Source organism: Perna viridis, chromosome 2, assembly GCF_037379345.1.
Source record: "Perna viridis isolate PV_CMFRI_1.1 ecotype Kerala chromosome 2, ASM3737934v1, whole genome shotgun sequence".
Taxonomy (NCBI): Eukaryota; Metazoa; Mollusca; class Bivalvia; order Mytilida; family Mytilidae; genus Perna; species Perna viridis.
In genome coordinates, this window is record NC_142446.1 from 25,506,363 (window position 1) to 25,531,639 (window position 25,277).

General features: G+C 32.6%; 1 protein-coding gene across 3 annotated transcripts in view; it reads right to left on the reverse strand.

Moving 5' to 3' along the window:
* Positions 1–25,277, reverse strand: part of LOC148624228 (kinetochore-associated protein 1-like) — a 68,697-nt gene that overhangs the window by 38,834 nt on the left and 4,586 nt on the right. For all 3 annotated transcript variants that reach the window (XM_088566800.1, XM_088566799.1, XM_088566798.1), the window contains exons 6-26: positions 24,439–24,519; positions 22,620–22,735; positions 21,532–21,619; positions 20,615–20,679; positions 19,240–19,349; positions 16,910–17,054; positions 15,462–15,499; positions 14,652–14,711; positions 13,860–13,935; positions 12,983–13,102; positions 12,283–12,372; positions 11,810–11,881; positions 10,935–10,996; positions 9,085–9,193; positions 6,506–6,649; positions 5,039–5,095; positions 3,929–4,045; positions 3,060–3,179; positions 2,731–2,874; positions 2,011–2,106; positions 863–966 (exon numbers count right to left, since the gene is read on the reverse strand). In XM_088566800.1, coding sequence (XP_088422926.1) covers positions 863–966; positions 2,011–2,106; positions 2,731–2,874; positions 3,060–3,179; positions 3,929–4,045; positions 5,039–5,095; positions 6,506–6,649; positions 9,085–9,193; positions 10,935–10,996; positions 11,810–11,881; positions 12,283–12,372; positions 12,983–13,102; positions 13,860–13,935; positions 14,652–14,711; positions 15,462–15,499; positions 16,910–17,054; positions 19,240–19,349; positions 20,615–20,679; positions 21,532–21,619; positions 22,620–22,735; positions 24,439–24,519 — 2,014 coding nt within the window. The remainder of the gene's footprint in view (positions 1–862; positions 967–2,010; positions 2,107–2,730; positions 2,875–3,059; positions 3,180–3,928; positions 4,046–5,038; positions 5,096–6,505; positions 6,650–9,084; positions 9,194–10,934; positions 10,997–11,809; positions 11,882–12,282; positions 12,373–12,982; positions 13,103–13,859; positions 13,936–14,651; positions 14,712–15,461; positions 15,500–16,909; positions 17,055–19,239; positions 19,350–20,614; positions 20,680–21,531; positions 21,620–22,619; positions 22,736–24,438; positions 24,520–25,277) is intronic.

Sequence of the window (25,277 nt, forward strand, 5' to 3'; positions counted from 1 at the left end):
ACATCAAGAAAAAAGCTCAAAAGATGATACCCTCTGCACTTTGCCAGAATCAGAAACCATACAGAAAAAAACAAATGTCACTAAGATGGAAATACAATATAAAAAGTTCACAATGGTATTATGTGATTAAGATTTGTCAAAGTTTCATCAATTTCCGTTCAGCTATTTCATATAGGTTGCAGATTAGAACTCAGGGCAGACACACAGACAACTAGAAGGACGGACAGCATAATCACTGTTACCCCTGCAAACCTAACACTTTGCAGGAGGTATAAAAATAAGATTTTGAATATTAGTTAATTCTTATCTGACTATATTGTCTACTCCTCTGGCCCGATAACCACTTCCATATTTATTATGTATAACTCAGCTAACATTGTATTTACTACTATCTGTCATAAAAACTGACTTCTTTTTTTAAAATGAATGCACACAACCAATTAAAAATCTATGATTTTTTTTCTTCTGGTGTACTCTACTATTCTACAGTAATACTAAGAGAACTAAGGGCATTAAAGCTTTAAAATAGTGAATATTCTTCTGAGCAGAACATTGCTCTTTTATACCTAAATTAGTGCAACCAATAATCCATTTCTTTTCTCTTTGTTTATGTCTTAATAACCATCTTTAGAACTAATGAGAGATACTTCAACTCATGGTCTAATCTGAGAAGTACATATAACTTGTGGTCTAATCTGAGAGGTACATATAACTTGTGGTCTAATCTGAGAGGTACATATAACTTGTGGTCTAATCTAAGAGGCAACTACAACTCATGGTCTAATCTGAGCAGTATCTACAACTTAAGGTACTTACAACTCATGGTCTAATCTGAGCAGTATCTACAACTTAAGGTACTTACAACTCATGGTCTAATCTTAGAGAATCTTGCACAAGGCTGTCGATCTCCTTACTCCATGGAATTGGTGCACATTTCATGACCTCTAATACTGCACAACATTTATACTGTAAAAGGACAATAAGACCTACAATGCACTTTACAATAAGCATTTAAATCATCATAGAGGACAAATTCCTTATAACGGTATTTAATATGAAATAAAATCATAGCTTGGAAGCCTAGAGAGCCTGATTCAGTCTGACAGGAAGTTGTGTCTTTCAGCGATTCTCATATAAAGTATGGTATTTTCGTTTCTTCTTTACTAAAAGCGTTTCTTATATGATCTTCAACAATTATTTAAATTCCAATACATGTTTTTGTTTCCATCATGCCATAAAACTGGGCCTGTCTGGTGTAGGTCTTACTAATTAGCAATAAGAAGTGTCCAGAAGCATCAAGAAGTGACAAAAAACATCAAAATGTCTAGAAAACGCTACAAAAAGATTTTCTGAATGTATCTATATAATCAACTTTGTTCTCTTACAGGCTACACCTGCCTCATGTTATGGTTATTGAAGGTTTGTTTTTTTTTCCATATTGTCCCCTAATCAGGAATTATCCTGGAATGGGCCATTTCAATTTTACCGGACAATGTGTTGAGGAAGAATTAAAATGGTCATTCATTAGGCTGGACCCCTTGACAAGGCACAAAAATAAACTCATTACTTGTGTCTTACAATATCAAGAGATTTCCGGTCTATTGAAATTTTGCAAGGGCCCATCTCTTTTTCAAATGCCCAACTGAAATCCTGAATATTTCCATAGGCTCCTATATAGACTGGGCTCTTGACACATCTTATGGGCCCAAATTGGTCTAAAGCCAGGAAAACCCATGCATATTATGCCCAAAGACAGTGGTATTGGGTTGAAAAGAGACACCAAGGCCTATTTGTAATTTTGACTCATCAAACTTGACTTTCAATGCAAACACAATGAATAGTCAACAGTTCAACATTTTACAATATGCAAGAAAACAAAATATAGAAGGTGTCAGGGATTAGATAAACAGGATTGAAAACACAATGTATTTTCTCTTGTTGAGAGGCAATATAAATATACATTCTTCTTTATCTAAACAAGAAGTAAAACCATATATAGTTGGTACTAACCTGTTGATTTGAGATACAGTTTATGATTGCTATGACTTTAGGTTCCCACACAGCTTCTCCTAGGTATGACATTCTTCCTGATCTCTCAAGTAAATCCTATTCCATTCAGAAATAGCATAAAATAGCTCAAAATTAAAGTATATTGATTAGTCTACAACATGAATATCAAATTTTGATTTTTGACTGGTTACACAAACCAGGTTTTCTTGTCTTTTGTATCCTAACCTTTCATAATCCATAACTCTGCAATAATAAAACTAAACCTGTACCCCAATCTTTGAATGCGATTTACCTAATACCTTAACCATATCTTTTGCAAAACTTGTCGAAACAGAAATTTTAGAAATATGCACCTCTCCAAATGATTATCTGCTGCTAGAAAAAGTTATTCAGGTGTGACCAATGTTGTCCAGCAGTAAAAATCAAAGTCATAGCTATGCTTTTCACAAAACTTCTATGCAATAAATGTATTACTCTATCAAATGACCTTAACTTCATAAATCTGAATGAAACTCCAGCCTGTAATTCAGGAGACATGAACAACTTAACCAAATTTCAACAGACTAAACCCTATATACCCAGGGATAATTAAGGAGACCTGGACAACTTAACCTCATCCCAATGGACTAAACCCTATATACCCAAGGGTATGAAACAACTAAAGAACCATCAATGCAATATAAAATATAATGTTTCTATCTTCTTTATGTGAAGGCTTACCTTTATGTACTTAGAAAAGATGATATCTTCTCTCAGATTATGTTCTCGCATATAAGGTCTGATCTGTCTTTCCAAAGTTTGATTTATCATTTCAATGGCAACAACTTTATCTAACATTCTGAAGGTTACAGTTTCTGTAGTTTCCTGTTGTAATAGACAAGATTTGTATTAGTTTAAAAAAAATTCCCTCAAACAGCATCTAAATAAAATTTCTTTCCACTTTTTGTGGTGGAAAAAGAAAGGTAGTTAATGCACAATGGCATCATAGCTTTGAGAATTATTAATGTCTATGCCTATAAACTAGATTTATTACTGAAACACAACTATACCTGAAGAAAATTTCCAAAAGTAAGAGTACAATTGTACTTGGTTTGTAAATCATACAGGTGTTGTAAGTTGGTGATCAGTGTTCTCATCAACTCAAGAACCTCTACTCTCTCTATCTGGGTCTGAAAAAAAAAAAAATTAAATTAGTTTAACACGCCCATGCTTCATTTTAAGGTGTTTCATATCCCATTACTCTTTAATGAAAAAAAAAATAATTGAGCTTCCTTCAATGAGCATTTTATCAATTAATTGCACTATAGACAAAAGTATACCATAATATATCCAGTCCTTAACTGACAAGCACAAAAACTAGAGGTTATAAGGAGTGGAAATAACTAACCTGTTTATTGAGGATCTAAATACATGTATAGCCTAGTAGCCAAAAACTTTATGAAGATGTTCGGTCAAATAAGAAACAACCCCGTCATAAGGATCAAAAGCCAGAATTTCTGCCAGATCCCAAATGTCAAAAATTCCAAAGGAATCATAGAAACTCATGAAGCTTGAATATCACTAAGTAACAATTCAAGACATTTCAACATCATAACAAATGAGACATAAAATTCAAGGATTTCTCCAGGTTTATTCCAAGATTTTTAGTGGTTTCCAAGAATGTTTAAAACACAAACGAGAATCTGAGCAATACTACTGCATTAACTGAACTATATATTTATGTAATTCCCTCCTTTGAATAACCCAAATAATCATCAATCTACACAATTTAAAGTGGACCACAAGGTTCATGAATTGTGTTGTTCTTCTACCTCATTTTTCTTAGTTCTACTTCTGAATTATGAACAACCCTGTTAATATCTTGAGTTGATTTTTCTTTAGATATTTAAGTTTAACATAGTAAAACCTATAAAATTACCTTCATACTGATATCAGCTGCAGTAAAAACAGAGTTAGAGTAACTGATATCTACAACTCTGACTAATACACCATACACTGACCTCAGGAACTGTAAAGCATTCACTGGCCAGGCTTTCTGAAAGTCAAGAACTCAAATGCAATTTGCATAATTTTTGCCTAACCAATATTATATTCACCAATTTCGAATGTAACGGTAACTTTCAGTGTTCTTGGATTTTTAGCATATTTCCACTGTAAAAAAGTTGTCCTGAAAGTGACCTTTGGTAAACTATGGTATTATAGTCAATTAAGAAGGTGCCACCTGAATTATTTTGGCATGTAACCTCAACTTAAATGCTTTCAAAACATATATAATATCTGGTCTGTCTCATTAAAAAATACCAAACCATTACGACACAGAAATATTCACCTGAAATACAGTCTAGCAGATTCAAAATCTTTACTGAGCTGACTCAATTTTTCCAGATAGGTTTGACTAATTATTGGAGTCACAGAGATTCATAAATGACAAAGTTCATGTTTAGCTAAGTGAAACCCCCAAATTGAAAATTTCAATAAATCTTAAAACAGTCATGTAGAAGGAGTAACTGATAATAAATGGGTACCCCTTTGTGCAACATAAGGAAGTATGGATAGGAGGAAGGAAGGATATCAGTTTCACTATTTACCCCTACTCAAAGTGATTCTAGACCATACAGGCTCGTGTCACTTATCATTAATTTTACATACATGTAGTTGTCTGTTTATATTTTACCTCAGTATATTTTATTTTGTAGTAATGTCCATGAGTTTTATATGGATGTCTATAATATACTAAAATAAATACTGATTTTACATCTGTGTCTGTTAAACAATTTTGTATTAATAACTGTTTGTTATACATGGAGGTCTTAAAATTACATGGAGGTCTGTTAATGTAACATACAAATCTTTTAAATTCAAAGTAAAGTTCATTTTGTATTGAACATATAATTAACATTGGTGTATTTCTAATCCTTTTTGTATCCGTAAAATACAAAGTGTCTACAGACAACAAGGTCAATGACAGTGCCATACTATTACAATATTTTTTGGTATTTGTACAAGGAAAAAAGCATTGCTGAGTTACCTTATCCATCAGTTCTAAACTTTTGGCCTTCTGTATAATCCACTTCACTACATGAACCTAAAATAAAAAAATAAGTTGTATACAAAATGATGTATAAAAATCATTTTCATAATCATTCTTTGTAGAACTCATAAAACTGTAAACATGCATTAAAAACCTGTTGAGTTTAATAGTATCTGCTATAATATCATGGTACAACATATCTCTGCTGTGTCATTATCTACCAGTAACAGTGTAACAAACCATATGTCTACATACTTTGATAGTAATCACTAGTGTGTATTATTGTATTAAAGCTTGCTATATCACTACATCAAGCTGAATCAGTACTTTGTGATAGATCCTGTCATTGATATAAAGGTCTCTATACCACTGTCATGCGTATATAACTATTAGTGAGAGTACATGTATATAATAGAACCCAAATTTATGCTGCATCAATACTTGCCAATATTTTCCCATATCAATAATAAGTGTCTATAGAATTGTTACATGTTATGTCAGTACCTACCAGTATTTGTGGCAAACACCATCAATTGCAATAATGTAAATGTTACATCTTACAGTGTATACCAGTACTTACTAGTGTTCGTGGTAGAATTCTTGCTACTGTAGGGTTGATGGTCTCTACTTACCAGTGTTTGTGGTAGAATCCTAGCTACTGAAGGGTTGATGGTCTCTACTTACCAGTGTTTGTGGTAGAATCCTTGCTACTGTAGAGTTGATGGTCTCTACTTACCAGTGTTTGTGGTAGAATCCTTGCTACTGTAGAGTTGATGGTCTCTACTTACCAGTGTTTGTGGTAGAATCCTTGCTACTGTAGGGTTGATGGTCTCTACTTACCAGTGTTTGTGGTAGAATCCTAGCTACTGTAGAGTTGATGGTCTCTACTTACCAGTGTTTGTGGTAGAATCCTAGCTACTGTAGGGTTGATGGTCTCTACTTACCAGTGTTTGTGGTAGAATCCTTGCTACTGTAGAGTTGATGGTCTCTACTTACCAGTGTTTGTGGTAGAATCCTAGCTACTGTAGGGTTGATGGTCTCTACTTACCAGTGTTTGTGGTAGAATCCTAGCTACTGTAGAGTTGATGGTCTCTACTTACCAGTGTTTGTGGTAGAATCCTAGCTACTGTAGGAATGATGGTCTCTACTTACCAGTGTTTGTGGTAGAATCCTAGCTACTGTAGGGTTGATGGTCTCTACTTACCAGTGTTTGTGGTAGAATCCTTGCTACTGTAGGGTTGATGGTCTCTACTTACCAGTGTTTGTGGTAGAATCCTTGCTACTGTAGGGTTGATGGTCTCTACTTACCAGTGTTTGTGGTAGAATCCTTGCTACTGTAGAGTTGATTGTCTCTACTTACCAGTGTTTGTGGTAGAATCCTTGCTACTGTAGAGTTGATTGTCTCTACTTACCAGTGTTTGTGGTAGAATCCTTGCTACTGTAGGGTTGATGGTCTCTACTTACCAGTGTTTGTGGTAGAATCCTAGCTACTGTAGGAATGATGGTCTCTATTAGAACACATTGTATCTCCTCTGCTTTGACATGGTCAGGTATACATTGCAGAAAAGTCTTTATTACAGTTGTGGATATAAATTTCTCCCATTCATACTGAAAATTTCAAATATTAGATATCAGTCTTCCTTTAACATGGCAGTGATTTCACAACTACTAACCCGGTAACTGGTAACCCAGTGCAGACATGCACCTGTCCATAGTCAGGAGATGCTAGTTATTAATGTGTCTTTGTGTCGTTATTTTAGTTTTCAATTTATTTTGAAGAAGTATCATTATTCTGTTATCGCTGATTTTATTACTTTTGTTATCTGGGCCTTTCACAGCTTACTTAAAGGTGTTTATACTTGTTGGAGACTTTTTTGAGGTCTCTGAAAGTATTTACTATTTTGTATTTGCATTATACACTGGTGCCGTTGTTGTGTTACACCATATCTGTTCTTGTTTCAATCACCCATTTTTTTAAAGGAAAATATGCATCATTTTTTAAATGGGGAAATTCAAAATAAAAATACAAAGTATTAAATTTGTACTGATGTCAAGATAAAGATTTTAATCAGTGTGATTTTGAACAGGAACATTGTATCCTACCCTATGACTACCAATACTGGGAAATAGTTTATCCTATTTGAAATTATTTTTTTTTAGACAAATTCCAGTGAATGGGATTAAAATTTTGCCAATGGGATTACGGCCCCTTTACCCTTCATTTCAAAGGAACATTTTCAATTTCATCCTAAAAAAACCATGGGACAAAATATGGAATAGCAACTATGGCCAGCTAGGTGTAAATATTTTAAGACCATATGTAGCATAAACAAACTTTAATTTACTGATTGTTTATTAACAGTTGAAATGTTTGTTATGTTTTGTTATTCAGTATTGTATATTGTATATTGTATATTGTATAGTGTATAGTGTATAGTGTATATTGTATATACTGTTTCATATGTCAGTGTCAATAAATTGTCACATCACATCACTTTCCTTTTCTGTTGTTTGAGCTTTTATACTTATGTATTGTCTAGTGCTTTATCATAGTCCACAGATCCTCAAGTTGCTAAGGAGAGATCCTATTTCTTTGTTTAGTTACAATTAGATTTTGCCCATTTATCTTGAAAATTTTTTGGTGGGGCTTAAGGACCCAACGACATGACTCCACCATCATCAGTATTTTCAATGGGGGGGGGTTCAAAATCATGTTCAGCTGCTAAGTCAGTTTTTACAACAATTGCAGTTTGATTCTGATACCAACATTAATATTTTCTTTTGCTTGAAAAAGTAGCGGACAACATTCCACCATCAATGATGGAAACTTAATGCGTGCACGACACAGCACATTAGTCACTCGACGCACCATTTTAAGAGGAAATGTGACTATGGCGCATGGTAATCCCTATCACTGAAATTCGGAAATTTTTATTTGGCAAACAGCTTTATTTCAGAGGTATTTTAAGGCAAATAATATTACTGCATGGTGACCATTACTTATCTATACTAAAGGGAAGACGAATTAATTTTACATTGAATGATATTACACTAGTGAGCTGTTGTTTAGACAATGCCCAAGCTATACAAAATTACTATTGAACAAGTTAAAGAATTATGGCAGACTGACAAACTGATTACTATCGGGCACAATTTCCTGGAAGTGTCTTGTAATATCTGCATATTGCAAAAGTAGTTTCACATCTATTGTGTCCAGAAATTATGAAACCACAACACAACACATTACGGTATATGAAATTAGAAATACTGTAAGCAAGATCACAAAAAAAAATGCCCCTTCTTCCAATGGACTTAAATCATGTTAAAATCTTTAGTAGGATTATATCCCTTTGTATGTATCATACAACAATTACCTTCTTTCATGCACATCTACATACAATCCTTAATCTATAAATACTTTATACTCCCTTCATCTACATCTACATATGATGCTTAACCTTCCTATAAAAGTGTAAAAATTCATTAAGGAAAAATTTCTCACACCATATTCTGCAGGTATTGGACAATGAAAAGTTTCACATGCCAGATTCTGCAGGTATTGGACAATGAAAAGTTTCACATGCCAGATTCTGCAGGTATTGGACAATGAGTAGTTTCACATACCAGATTCTGCAGGTATTGGACAATGAGAAGTTTCACATATCAGATTCTGCAGGTATTGGACAATGAAAAGTTTCACATGCCAGATTCTGCAGGTATTGGACAATGAGTAGTTTCACATACCAGATTCTGCAGGTATTGGACAATGAGTAGTTTCACATACCAGATTCTGCAGGTATTGGACAATGAAAAGTTTCACATACCAGATTCTGCAGGTATTGGACAATGAATAGTTTCACATACCAGGTTCTGTAGCTACTGGACAATCATTATCTTGTTTCATGTTATTAACTAGATTTCATTAAAATCAATTAAATGGTTTAGAAGAAGTAACACATACAATGAGGACACACAGTCAGAGTCACTTTTATCCACTCCTTTCTAACTTTGTTTGCTAGTATAAAAACATAAATTGACATTACCTCATGTCTGGTTAAGACAATGATTCCTTCATTCAATTTATTCTGTTTTAACATGGACATGACAAGCTTCATTAAATCTGACTTCATAAATATATCCCATTTCTCAGCACTGTGAAGAAAGACAAATATATATAATGTTTACACCTACTTTTTGATGACAAAGATTGTAATATACAGAAACATGTACTTTGATCGTTTTATAGTAATTTAACATTTATGAGCAATAACAATGCATTTCATAACAAGAACATTCAACTGAGTGGATCTGATTTGGACTAGACGTTAATTAGTGTTAGCACCATGAAGTAACATACCACATTATCAAACAAAACAAATCTACCTGACCTAAGTAACAAGCTTATAAATTATAATTTAAACAATATCAACACAAGGACCCAAAGTCCAATTAACAGATGCAGATTTGCAAAGTTATATGCACGGACAATTTGACAAGATTAGGTTTCAAGTTCCATACCAATCTAAATTAATAATTACCTCATCTTTTCTTATATTAACACACTGTCACATTGAGATAATGTTAACTGGTTTTCTTTAGGAAAAAGTGCATTAAACTGAAGGTTGGTGACTTTGGAAAAAATAAGCAAAGCTGAACAAAATGTGAATTTGATCTGTAACTCATCAAGGTAGACTCACATGCCAAAATTCAACCGAATATCTGCAAGCATTTAGAAAAACAAATTGGAAAACTTAAATTTAAGTAAATTTTTCAAAGTTCAAGACCATAGCTCTGACAAAAATCTGCAAAGCAGAACAAAACCTACACTTGATCTGTAAATCATCAAAGTTGACTCACATACCAAAAAGCAGCTCACTATCTGCAAGCATTTAGATTTAAGTGTGGAAAACTTAAATTTTGGTAATTTTTTCAATGTTAAAGGACCATACCATGAACAAAAATCAGTGGAGCAAAGCGAGGCTTAAACCTGATCTGTAACTCATAAGGGTAGACTTAGGCTGAAAAAAAAAGCTAGGTTCTCAGCCACCGCCGCATCCCTAAAACCCCTTCCACATCGGTGATTTTTATTACAGTAAAATGCGGAAATTTTCATATCTAGTCTGGAATCGACTTTTAATTAGTTAACGGAATTGTCTGCACGCTTGACAGAAAGGTAAAAAATACGATTCGAATGAGGCTGTTATTTAACATTGATCATTAAAAATGAAAGTATGTTTCGTGGCAGAGAAATGGCTCTTATTTCTTGCCACGTCTCATATTCCAGTAAAGTTTAAATGCCATGGAGTACTTTATTTAACTTCTTAACATCCTGTACGTTTACAGAATTGTCAAATTTGATGAAATTTCTGGAAAAAAAAGAAAACTTGCTTCTGATCAAAAAAATAAAAAGCCTCCCTCCTGCATAAATTTTTTTAAAAAGTGGCCTGAGAATCTAGGCATTATTTTGTATGGCCTACAATACCAAAAACTAGCTCAATATCTGCAAGCATTTAGAGAAAAAGTTTGGAAAACTTCATTTTTTTCTCCGACTGCCAGATGGACGGACGGAGTGCAAATCTTAAGTCCCCATCAGTTAAAGCCAGTACGGGACTAATAAGGTGCCCTAAAATTACCAAGGCCCCTGGTGTGTCAATTACAACAAAATTTCACACATATACTGGAATATACAGTATATATTACCTTTGTGGAACTAGACATACAATTTTCTATGGTAAATGAGATTTTATGGCAGCCTTACTATAATATTTTTGAAGTCACGACAAAGCCAAATTCTGTAACTCAAACCTAAAAGCTAATCTATTAAAAGTTAAGCACAATACAATAAGTCAGTGTAGTCATAAAAACCTGTTTTCACTACTAAAAAGCAAATCACCTGTAATTTTCAACACCATGTATCATTTTGAAAGTCACCAATCTATGCTGAATTTCATACAGCTGAAAGAACAAGAGAAGTCTTGAGATTATTACAGCTGTTACTCATATCTAAAGAAAAAAAAAACAGAAAAATATAGTACCTTTATGGAAATTATACATATGACTTCCCTTTGTCATAGATATGTAGATAAACAAGACTGATATATGTCTGGACTGTGTCACAATCATATCTATCAGAAAATATCTTCACTTATAAGAATAAACACTAAATAAAGTTTAAAAACTATAGTTTGAGTGACTAACTACACATAAAGTATGTGCCACTTGACTTGTTTTCACTGTTGGTGATGCAGGTAAAAGTCAAACAATAAAAAAGGGGGATACCAAAAGACTGGAAAACAAAAATGGGACCGCACTGAAAATTAAATCTAATCTGTGTTTATAGTATTTCACAGTTAAGCAACATTCTAATATTCTTTTTTTTTCTTCTGTTCACAAAGAGGGGTTATGATGAATGTTCAAAGTGACATAGCTAAAAAAAATGCTATAATTAGTACTGTACTGAAAATAGATCTTGATCTGTATTCCATAGCATTAGACATTATAAATAAAAATTCTTTCATTAGGTCTCACATCATTCTCAAAACAACAAAAAACGGTAACAAAACAAGAAACTACAAATGGGATTGTGCTGAAAACTGAAGCTGGACAAACCTATGGACAGACCCACACATGTCAATTAAATGGAGGGCTCCACAAAATAACCTCTCTTTACACTCTGGCAGAGTCTTGAAAAGTAATGTCCTTTACACCAAATCTTCATTTTCTGAACACTGACAATGATACAAGTATCTGATTACATCTATTTGATACCTTAGACAGCAATGCTTGTTGTTTGTCCTTTTGTACTGGATCAGCATTCTTATCAAAAGTCATCTTCAGTAACTGGAAATAAACATACATGCAACAAGTAAATGATTATTTACTAGAAATATTTTCATTCATTTCAAATCAAAATTAAACTAAATGTAGGTAGTTCCAATGTTAAATATAATACACTTATTACATTTAGAATCTGGTTTTGGTCATATCTAAACCCTTTTTATTCAATTCATCAGGCTATAACCATATTGGTAAGAAGCTCACATGATTCTGTTTATTGACCAAGGGTAATGGTAGCCTCTAAAACTTTACTATATTCCATATCAGGAGGCAAAATAAGTTTTCAACTAATCAGGGTTAAAATTCATGGTGGGCTCCTTTGACATCCTCTATGTGTTAGTCCCCGATTGTCAAGGTCTAAGATCACTTTACTGTGGATATAAAAGTTGATATTTAATACATACCCTCTCTTTGCTGTAGTCCAGAAGTTTCTGTGTATCATCCAAGTTCGATAGTGCAGCTCTCATACACATCTCAGCAACATGGAGGTCATCCTTTTAAAAATGTACAGTCTTAGGTAAAAAGCCATCAAGATGGTTTTCAAGATAGATGCAAAAATCAGCATTTGTGGTACTACTAGGGCAACAATCCAACAAGGCATAGGTGTACAATTTCAACTCAATTGAGACTAGCAGATCTTGTACTAAGGATAATTTCATCAAAGTTTGTTTACAGTTTTCAAAATAGATGAGATAAAAACAAAACTTGTCAATTTTGGCATTTGAGGACAATAACTTACCAAAAAAAATTAAACTCTTCAATGTAGAAGCCAATGTCATTAAACATTGTCATAATTGGCCTTACTAAAGCCTTATGGAAGCAAAATCATGTAATGGAAAATAAAGAACATTTTTTATAAAGTTAACAATCAACAAGACAAAGAACAAGGTTGGTAGCTAAGTATGGTTTTATTGGGTTTCACTGTATCTGTTCTTTTTTCATTGTGGTGCCTCATTAACAATAAAAAATTAAGGTGCTTCAATTATAATCAAACTTTCTTCAAACAGGCTGTTATTCTATGCTTTCATGCTATTTTGAGATCAAAAATGTATTGTAATGACACTACTCCTTTAGGCTTAGAATTATAATGATAGATGGCATTACCTTGATACTTTCAAGACAGTTTCTAAACTGCACTGACATTTCCTTGATTTTATCTTCAGAATTATTGTTCCATGGTGACAGCTGGTCCAACAGGAAATTTACTTTCACTTTCAAAACAAGCTAATAGTACAAAAAATAATGATATGTGTGCAAGAGTATCATCCTTATACTTAAATTACCAAATATATAACCAAATCTTATGTATTTCAAAAGAATGAAAGGATGCTCACATACCAGCACTAGACAGTAAGGCGAAAAATGACCAAATGCGTGAAAATCAACCACACAAGCTTTTATAGTTCCCAACACTTAATCACTTGCAAGCTTCTATAATAACAAAACTTCAACTTAGTTTGAAGGATATCAGACAAATCCAAGGGAAAAGCGGAAATTGAGATTTTTATCTGTATCCCTTTTAAAAAGTAGAATTTGCTTAAACTCAACCCTTTCCTAGCTTTTATGGTTAAAATCACTTCATCTTAATATGAAGGAAAAACTATCACTATATACCCACTAAGTGGGAATGTCATTAAGGTGATCTCAAGGCACAGTGATGATAAGATGTCGGAATGGACCAGTCAAAACATTATTCCCTCTACATTTTTGTTGCGCTGCGTATGAATAGCATTTAAAAGGTTTTTTTTAGCAGTGGTGATGATAGTTCCAGTTCTGTTTTCATCAAAGCAAAAACTTACAAGTGAACTATTTAAATCACTTACCGCAACAGGTATGAAACAAAACATCTAGGGGCATTAGTTATATTTAAAACACAAAGAAATGTTCTAAAAATACAGACATCGATAGGCTAATTTTCCATAAATCAGGCATTCTAGACTACCTGATCTGACCCTAGAACCAGCCAAAGATTGATAAATACCTCAGTATCAAGTCTATACAATTTGGCAAATGCCTCAGCTTCTTCAAATTTCTTCTTATGTAGGATTCTGTACAGCCTGCAAAATTACCATATTTTGGTGTGTGTAATATGCATTTATGTACAGTACACAGTGCAATTTTGAAGGTCAAAGTGTGTGAAAAAAGTATTAAGACATAGATTGCAATAGAATTTTGAAAGACAAAAGATTAATATTTTGTACTTGATTGGTCAATTTATTTACGTTGATGTGGTATTTCAAACAAAAATGTGAAGGAAAGAAACTTATATTCACACTAAAACACTGTGTAAAGATCAGTAATGCCATAAATTGAATAATTTTAATTTTGAAGCTTGATAAAATTGTCACTGGATGTATGAAATAGCTTTACAATAAGTCAAATATTTGAATATGAAGTCTACTGCTGTCCATTGCTCCAATCAGACAGTAAACCAGTGTCTGGTGAGAAGGTTACTTCCTTTTGCTCAAAATTCAAAAAAAACTAAGTCAAAGTCAGGAATATGAAAAGGTCTATTTTTGTAAGGTTATGACCATGATGGTGATACCATTGTTCAACCAAAAAAATTTCTGCAGTCATATAAAAAGGCACATTACAACATAACTATCATCCATATTTTAGACGAAAAAAATAATCATGGGTCAATTGAGAACCTTGTTTCAGGATTAATTTCTGTTAATGGTTGAGACCTAACATGTTCATAAGGTAACTGACCTGGTTTCAGGATTAGTTTCTGTTAATGGTTGAGACCTAACATGCTCATAAGGTAACTGACCTGGTTTCAGGATTAGTTTCTGTTAAACATCTCAGTCTTACAGAATATCTATTGGAGTCACTGTAGAAAAAAATCAACATTAGTATTATGAAGATATTACTCCTGTCTCAAAAATATTAATAAATTAATATTGCAACTGTTCTATTTGAGTGACTGTATATATACAAGCAATATACAGTCACTGACTGAATATAAATTTCTGTTGTGGTGTCACAAACATTACATTTTTTTAACTTGGGTTTTTTCTCTTGCTTAAAACAGATTTTTTCTTTTACATTTTTGTTGCAGTATAAAGACAATAACAGTGCACTGACTTTATAAAAACTTTGGCTCAAACCCTTCAAAATGCTTGGCACAGCCTCCCATTTTCCTCTGGTTCTAAGCCTCACCGTTATTTCAGTTGGATGTCAAGTGCACTGTTGACTAAGTATGCTTTTACATCTAGGAATGCAACAATATTTTTTTCAACTTTTATAACAGGTAAAATTTACTATGCATATTGAGATAAGAACTAAATATATGGCCATGGATCCCTAATCTAAAATTGTGTTAGTTCTCGATTACAACCTTCTAATTTGCATTTATATTCCTTTAGCTCAATCACAACATACAATAATAATTGCAATTTGTAGACTTTTGATATCCATGACAAATGTTTTTTTATTCACATAGATATATTTCAACCATATATTTTGTATTCTTGGAAAACTTAACCAGAACATTGCATTTCTTTCTTATTAATAGAAAGTTGATTACTTGCTTGGTACCTTGCATTTATTTCTTATAATAAATGGAAGGTGGATTACTTACTCAGAATTTTGTGAACACTCAGCAACAAACAAGGTTTCCTAGAGAAAATGAAATAAGTGTTTTAATGTTCATTCTGTTTAGAAGCAAAATATAGAATAATTGTAGATATTTCAACAATTTAAATACGACAGCTGAAACAATCTTGTTCGAACTAATAAGCATACTCAATGATATATCTATCTATCTATATATAGATATAGATATATATATACACACATTGCAGTCCTGATCAACAAAAAAATTAATATTTGCCTTTAGCCTTTATTCTTCAAAGTGTTAAAAAGAGTACATCTTAAAGTTTGTAAAATTTTATTGCACTTGAAAAAGTCAACCCCCAATTTTATGGTCTATGGGGAACTTGGTAGATATTCTTTAGATAACAATGTAATACTTCAAATGCGGGAAGCTCATGCAGCAGCCAGGAAAACTTCCATCAATATCATATTGACTTGCATTACAAAAGTATGATATTAATATAGAATGGATAAAACATGTTAGATCTATTTTAAATGGTTGTGGAATGTCATTTGTATGGAAAAGCCAATCGTTTACAAATCTAACTTGGTTGTATAACAACGTAAAACAAATTTTAATTGATCAATTTAAACAACGTTGGTATTCAGATATAAACACATCACCAAAAGCTTAAATTACCGTCTCTTTAAGGACAGATTGGAATTTGAGAATTACATGAATATTCTTGATGACAAAAACATTGTTACGATGTGCAGATTTCGAACACTTAACCATCATTTGCCCATAGAAAAAAGGAAGAGAGCAAAGGAAATGTACTCTCTGTAATTCAGGTGACATCGGCAACAAGTTTCACTTTTTATTTTGTTTGTAAAATTTTGGAAAAAGATAGAAAAAAGTTACTGAAAAAAAAGTACGGGTATATCTGCAGACCAAACTGTTTAAATTTTAACAAATTGATGAACACAAAGAACGTTTCAGTGCTTGTTCAATTATGCAAATTCATGCAAATTATCAATAAAAAGAATCAACCTCCAGGATAAATGTTCAAATACTTGTACAAAATCTGTCTTACTTTTTACACTATATTTATATTATTTACTGTATTAATGTATCTCTATACCATTGTTTATATGTGGTTTATGAGAATAAAGATATATTGAACAGTCAAGTGAAAAACAAACATGATGCTTTTTTAAGCAACTTGGATTTAAAATTTAATTATGTCTAACAGAATAAAATGCATTTAGCATGGTATACTATTGGAACTTTGCACTACTTAGAAAGAACCTGTGAAGGGAATGTGAGAAGGTTAATAATGGTTAGGGTGTTGACTATAGAACTTACCTGTAAAGGGCTACAGTTGGCCAGGCAAGGAGGTTTATTAAGTTATTGATTTCATAGATCTCACCTGTGAAGGAATACAATTTGCCATAAATGAAGGGAAATTTGGCAGTTAATTATATAGAACTCACCTGTGAGGGAACACAGTTAGCCAGACATGATGGTTGATCTAGTTGAAGGCTATAAATTGTTTCATATGAAGGAAGATTCTGTACCATTAAACTGGTTCTACCACCCTCTCCAACAGTCAGAAGGACTAACTTCATGTCCTGTAAACTGTTCAATATAGAAATTATTGAAAAGGGAATCATTAACCTGAGTATATACAGTCACAACAGATTCATTACATTTGGCATGCTAGGCAACCATCACCACTCATATAGGAAGTCGATGACGGATGGCACCCAAAACTGTTTACAACTTATGCCCCAAATATATACAGCCACACATCAAATTTGAAATTCATCCATTCATTGGAAGCCAAGGTTTCTGTGACAATATTTTTCTCTATCATCCCATATAATGAAAATTGGCAAAGTCCCATGAAACAGGATGTTGATATTAAAATGCACCTAAAATGGCTTACAATGTATGTCCGTCCTGTACAAAGCCACCCATCAAATTTGAGATCAATCCATCAATTGAACAAAGATAACGGTAATTGTGAGGAAGTTTAGGATAGGTGGACATATCGAATATGATATCCACTTGTTGAGCAGGGGTGCAATTTGATTATTTGAGTATACATCAGTCATTTTTTGGTTGCATAATAAATGGTAATTCTATAGAATTAAACACCTTATTCAAAGGAATTTATAGATACATATGTATATAATCTGGACCAAACTAATAAAAGTGTGATCTTGGTTCAGTTTTTACAACAATATTTCCAAAAGTCATTGGAGATAACAAATTAAATCTACTTAGTTGTTTCACCAGGTTGGCCTGGCACATCATTATCATTGTCATGTTGTTAACATTGGTCAAATAAGTACATTTGGTAAATGCTAACATTATCAATCTTAAAAGTAAGCTACTTCAAGAACCTCTATAAAAAGCCTTCTAGAATAATGACGTAATTGATTTATTGTGTTTTTTTTTATTTTATGCATTTAAGAAAGTGACAATTTGATCAATTGAACAGGTTCTGCTTAATTAACATGCTGATCTAGAGTTTAATGTGCTATCTCACAAAAGTAACATCAAACAGGTAGGCATGTAAACCATTTGGATATATTATTCTGGTTCTGGGCCAATAAGTCCACATAAACATATTTCAAATTCTTGAGAGAATTTTTTATTGAGAATATTTAAATGTACAGTAGTCCTTCTCTTGTGTGACCACCCATACTGCAATCCAAAACTAGCCCTATAGTAGAGGTGTCCTCTTTTGAAAGGTTAGGCCAATATCAGCATTCCATTGTAAATGTTTGTTTGCTTCTGTTACCTGTACATTGTTATGTACAAGTACATAAATCATAAACAGTTTCATTTCATATTTGTTATGTTTTTGTAATGTACTTTTTTAAAGCAAAGATGCAATTAATTGGTAAATATTTTTTATTTATTTACCATATTTTTTGACAAAAATGGAAGTCGTCAGCTCGAATTTTTTTGTCACTGCGGACATTTGTTTTGTAGACCTTTGAACTTTCAAACCCATTGTTTTCCTGACCTGACTAAAATCAATCAAAGGTGTGACCTAAATGGCTTCTTGCAAACAGATTAAAAAGGTAAAATTTCTCGTTTGTAAATTGAAATACCTGTTCATGTTTTTATTTTATTTACCAGCTGTAATTATGACCCAATCATCAGACCAATTTCACACTTGGGTGCCAATGCTTGACATGTTTACAATTTTGTACACCTGATCTAAGGGCTACTCAACTGAATAACTTTACTGAAAAATGTTCAACTTGATCTACACTGACACCCATGTTTTATATACTGACAATGAACATGGCTGCATATAGGAGGCTAGATCTGGCCAACCAGTTGCATCAGAGGGTGGCCGTTTATGAGGGTAAATTTGCACTATCTATAAGTCATTAATGCAATTGAAATGTTGCCGCATAAGACAGGTGGCCTTGTTCAGGGAGCTGTTTCAGAGAGGGGCTACTGTACACAGTTGCCAAAATTTGGGAGATTTTTGTTTTAAAATCATTATCATTAAATTTTGTGGTTTTGATAGGTGTCTTAGGCAGTCTGCATTGGCAAAATGATTTTTGCTGGTACTACTTTTGGCAATGATTGTCAACTGTAAAGATAACAAAAATTAGAACATAACAATAATGCTACTTTTATAGTACATTTTATATAATATTTAAAACCTCCATCATTGTATTTTTGTACTGTCACCACTTGAATAATCTCCATTAAAAAAAATTTACCATCTGAAAATATTTGACATGCATGTATCAATTAAAAACAAAAGTAGGCATGCAAACTTTTCTGTTTTTACCTCTGATTGTAGTTTGGTTTTGTTTCAAGCAGTTGGAACTGGTCAATCTGGACATCTGTACAAATATCCAATGCAGTCAGTGTTGTGGTATTTAACAAAACCATTGCATGCTAAAAATAGAAAATACTCTCTTCAATGTTTGGTTTTAAAACTAGAGTGAATCTTCCAATAACATCATTACTAGGCATAGATCTCACTTTGAAGACTCAGTTTTTCCTCCTCTTTTTGTCATATTAAATATCTTTTCAAATGAGAAACATAGTTCTAGGAATAAATTCAGTAAAAAAACTCCCATTGCTTCCAATGAAAACCCATATTTTAAGAGATGCCCCTTGTGAATAAACCATTAGAAATCAAGCAGTTTTATGTATCACTCTTCAAGGTTCAAAAGCCAAGTCATCTTTTCCAACTTTCAAAACACAGGGTCATGCAGCATTTTTTTGGCCATTTCCATGGCTTGTTTACAAGCCATGAGAAAATGTGCTAAATTTTGACCCTAGCCCCCATCACTGTTTAAAGTGATGTGAAAAAAAATTGAACAGCAAAATAAAGAACTGGCATATTTTGAAATGCAAAAATGAAATATCTTATATTGAACAAATATTATTCAATCCCATGGCTACTGGCTTTCTCTTCATGGCAGATTGTCATAGCATGTCATGAATATTTACTATATTTATACCTCTATCAATGGAAATTTAGCACGTTTACAGCAGGTAACTAGATGGTTGAACATTTGCTAATAACTCAACTTCAGATACAACACACTTTCTGACTGGATAAAAAATTTTGTCCATCAACTCATAGACCAAATTTTGTATTGCAACTGTGACATCGTCATCCTTTTATGCTGATTAACTCCTTAAATTTCAATACTAAAATTTTTAAGAATGACTGTTATATTTTTTCTGTCTATTTAAAACAACCTCAATGCCTGTGGTGCACACTTAAAGGTTATTCAGTGTGCACAACATGACTAAGGTTATTTCCTCACAGACCAAAAAATAAAACGTCCTTCCTTAAATGTCCAAATTGTAATTTTTGAGTTATTGAGAAATAAATCCTACATTGATAACAACAAACTTTTCATAATGATTGATTGAATTGCAATAAAAAGTCACATTTTTAGAAAATGATGGAACATTGCATAAATTGTTCTACTCACATTTTTTCAGATTATTGTTATGAGTAAGATACATATTTTTAAAATGAAAATATTAGGATCGAAAACAATAAAACATTAACACAAAACTGAACAAGAAAGTCCTAAAATATCAGCACAATTTTGCATAGGTACTTTGTACCAGTGCTAAAAAGAGAATACAATGAATCCGCAATCAGTATGGAATTTATCCTTAGATTTATGGTGATTTACCTTGTCAGTCAAAACAAACATATGTTTCCCATCTGAAGATACCCTGCCTTGTAGGATTCCACCTCCTATAAAGAATGTTTTCAATGAAAAAATGAAACCAACAATTTGATAAATAATTTAAACAAGTAGTATCAGTAAATACTGTTGTTTTAATATTATTCATTACGCACAAATTTTCATCATTTTTCCATGGGTAGCCTGGAACAAATAAAGCCCATTATTGTGACCTCAGGTTTACTTAAAGTACATATTATAATTACAAAAAATCCATTAAAAGAGACATTCAGCTAACTCAGATTTTTTAACATTCCAAGAGGGAACATTTTTTGCAACATAAATTGTTTTCTCATTATCAGTGAAATTGATCCCTCATGAATTAATCATACTGTGTATTTTTTTATGCTTTTATTCTCTTGGATTTCTTAGATATTGTTGAACCACAGAATTAAGGTTCAAACAAACAATTATTTCAATGAATGAATGTTTCCTCTTTTTAATCTCTGTCTTGGTCAAGTGACATAGGAAGCCAAAGAAAAAAGTGCTACAGAAACATAGAAACACAGAAAAACAGAATACCCCCTATACTTTGAAGCAGGGGTTTAAAAGGGCAGTGTTGTGACATGTCTAACTTATTTCATTTGGCAATAACAATACCCGGAATGCAGACAACTTCATCATAAATTATTTTTTTACACTGTACCATGTACAACAAATACCCTTTTTTCTCTAACCATGAAAATAATGGAATCTACAGATGATGGGTGTCTTAACCATCCTTGCATACTCTTAAGTCTTGGCATGGACTGCTGAAATCACATTTAATGTATGCTTCAGTTAATTGCATATGAAGAGGTTGATGTTTTGTTAAAGCTATTTTATCACCCGGAAAGCCATTAAATTTCAAATGTCAAACTTACCACTGAAAACGGAGCTAGGCACCTCATCATCTAAGACTAGTTCTCCATTCTCTATCACCCATACACCAACAGCAATATCGCCACATCCCTTAACATACAAATATAATACAATGATACTTAAATGGTTTAAGTATGACTATTCAAAGTCACTATGTAACTATGGCTCCTTGAATGAGCTTAATATAGGATTAAAGTTCATTTTTGTCTGCAAAAACATATGTCTCCCCATCCCACAAACTGTTCACAGCAGGAATGAAAGCTATGCAGGTAAAGAAATGTTTTCCAAATTTTAGATTACTTTCAGTATGAATTTATATCGGTAAGTTATATCATAATATAGTTTTTGGATATTGCAAAGGCCTCTTAACAATTATTGTAATACCTTAATAATTTTTTTTAATGAAGTTGCTGAAGATCTAGTTATGTATGTCATATCATGATAACTGTAATAAATTTGAACTATCAGGGTAACTATGAGGATTTTTGACAAATTTCTAAGTTCAAAGGGGCATAACTCCTACAAAAAAAAAAAGAGATAAAAATTTCCTGGTAATATGCACAATTACATATGATGTTCTTGTCACATTCCATGTTTCACAAAATTTGCCTTAATAGTTTCTGAGGAGTTATACTAACAATGCAATTTATGAGGATTTTTGGCCAATTTCTAAGTTCAAACAAAAAATGGGGAATCAAAATTTCCTGGTAATATGCACAACTACATGATGTTCTTGCTACATACCAAGTTTTGTAAAGTTTGGTTCAGTAGTTTGGGAGTGGTGCTGACAAACCTTGTGACGGACATAGAAAGAAGGACAAGCCAAAAACAATGTGTCTCCCCACCAAAGTGGGGGAGATATCATTCCAACTGATTCTATCATAGAAAAAAACTCTAACTAAAAAAGTGGAATATTGACCATCAAAACCTTACAGTGAAAGGACTTTAGTGGTTCAATATTTATAACTTAGACTAAATAGCTTAACATTAAAAACAACAACATAGCTTATATCTCAAAATGTTTAGCACATTGATTCAGCATCATTAAAAGTATGGAGGACTTTTCGAAGTGTCTGTCAAATTACTTTACCAAAGTGACAAAATTGTCCTCATAACAGACAACATCACAGACACCCTCAGTATGGAAATCATCAGCATGTGTCTGTATAAGTTTCTCCTTTAAAGTAGCAGCTATTCTTCCTTCATCTATAATATATTTCATAGAGCATGGCATAAATAGATATTTTATGGTTGAAATACTTAACAGTTATCAATACAAATATACCCCTTGGCTACCTTCAATTTTGTTTTCAGTCTGATAGAAAGTAAACAATAAGTCTCCATACACGAAAATAGAGTACCTATATGACTAAACTAGATGGTATCTAGCCATAGCACTGTTACCATGTGAGGTCTCACTAACCACTTCCAACGTTTCCATTACTTTACATGTTAAAAAAGTCTCAGTGTGAATTCCCAGGACAAATGACATCTTAAAGCTGCATCCCGTTGCAAAGCTTGGAAAATAAGGCTTCCAAAATCATTATGCTAATGGTACGATGATAGTAGAAATTCTTCACAAAATTTACTTGAATAAATAATACTGAAAATCCACATTTTTACCTGTTCTGCTAACTGACAGCATGGAGGCAAATTACTCACACATGTAAACAATATTCATACACTTTTGTAGTTAATTTCATATATGATTTTAAAGTACACATTCTCAGCTTTATTTTGACTACTTTTAATTATAATACACACAAATAATGCACTTACAATGCATATGTCTAGGTTCAGTGTGTTTTTGGTACTACATAGTGGGGTGGCCATTTGACCCGGAAGTGGTTAGTGAGACCTGAGTCCACCTTGCTTCTCATGTTGATAAAATAGGGAAAAAAACAAATACTTCTTTACTTCAAAAAAATGCACTTTTAACTAGACTTCAAATAGCAATAGATTTTCGACATCCAGTTTTTGTCATATGTAGAAACAGTCCAAAAGGTCATTACTCTGCCAAAATGATATAATTGAAGCCTAATGTGTTACCTGTTGGGATATAACTATAAACCAATATGAAGACCATTTCCAAAACTGAAGCCTTTTAAAGGCCAAATTTGCACAAGTATTCAGCTGTTGTCCCATAATGGGAAATAACTCAAGTAAGTGCTAGCTGCATAATCATGTATATGTTGTATGGTTGGTCATTAGGATAATTACATTATTTCATCAATAGAGTTTCATTTTGTCTATCATTGTTTTCAAGATATAAGCTCAAATCTACATGAACTATATTGGGTCTATTGTATGCCTAGTCATAAAGACCATTTCAACATAAAAAAAATTTGAACTTCAAAATTGCAATTGTCTGGCCTTTAAAGGGCATTAACTCTTTCAAGAAGTTAACATACAAATGTGACCCGATAGACTTCCATATTAAAGCTCTTCAAATTAAGAACAACAATTACATTTTGATCAGTATTTTTTTATATAATTTAAGAGATATATTTTGATATTCACAACTCACACCCTTTGTTCAAAAAAATGTAAGTGGTGGCCATGTTGGATGCTTGATCAGCATTCTTCAAGTAAAAACAATAAGTTTCCAGGATGCAGTAGCTCACGTTAACTTTCAGTACAGGTGAGCTAAATAGGGCATCTAATGGAAAATTAAATACTTCTGTACAATGTGGGGCAATAAACTATGTACATATTACACAGCTATATATTTATATAAAAATTTGAGGAAAAAATATCCAAGTCAACAAGAAAGGTAATTCCTTGTGACAATAGTAGTAAACATGGATTATGCATATCCTGCTATGCTTCTATTCTAAAGATAACATTTTGGTAACAGCATGAATTATGATAGAATATGTACCCTGTAATTTGGTCGTATAGACACATACCTAGAGTAAACATATCTGGTGATACATCCTGGAGGACCAACATTTGCCCACTAGCAGCTAATACTATTAAATTTGTACTCCCTGAAATACATCATGTTAAACTACACTTAATATTAAATATTTGTTAAAATCAAAGCAATCTTAATAACATTAGTCAATGTCATATCATAGATTTTATTGACTATATGTGAAATATCTAGGGCATGTTGAAAAAAAAACTTCTGACACATAATATCATGTTTCAATTCAAATGTCAAGTACATTTGATTTCTATAGGATTATGATAAAAATCATATTTTCATCAGAATTTATAAAAATTTTGGCAGACATTTCTAACACAATACGAACTCTGAAAACATTTACCGTATAAAAATCATCACAAAAAAAAAAGTTTCCCATTACCTTATTGCAAAATTTTGAACTAATATTACTATATTTATTGTTGGAGTGCTAGGGTTAAAGGAAAACCCTGACTAAGCAGAAGACAGTATCTTCCAATAAATATAGACATTTTAGCCACCAAAAAAATATTAATTAAGTATGAGGAAAATTATTAACCATCCAGGACAGATTTCATTATCTTACTTTGTTATTTCTTTTCTTAATCAGAAATAGATATAGATTTCTCCCATAAATAAGTGACATGTTCAATGTTGCTGATCATTTGACTTTGGTTAACAGTAGGACTTAACTTGTATTTTTTGCAAGTACAATCTGTTCAGACATCATACTTTTGACTACAGCTTTAACCAGTGAAGAAAACAAAAGTTGTTATTCACACCAATTTCTGTGTCTGGTAGTATGCTCTAGTAAGATATTCAAGGGGGTTTTCCATGGAT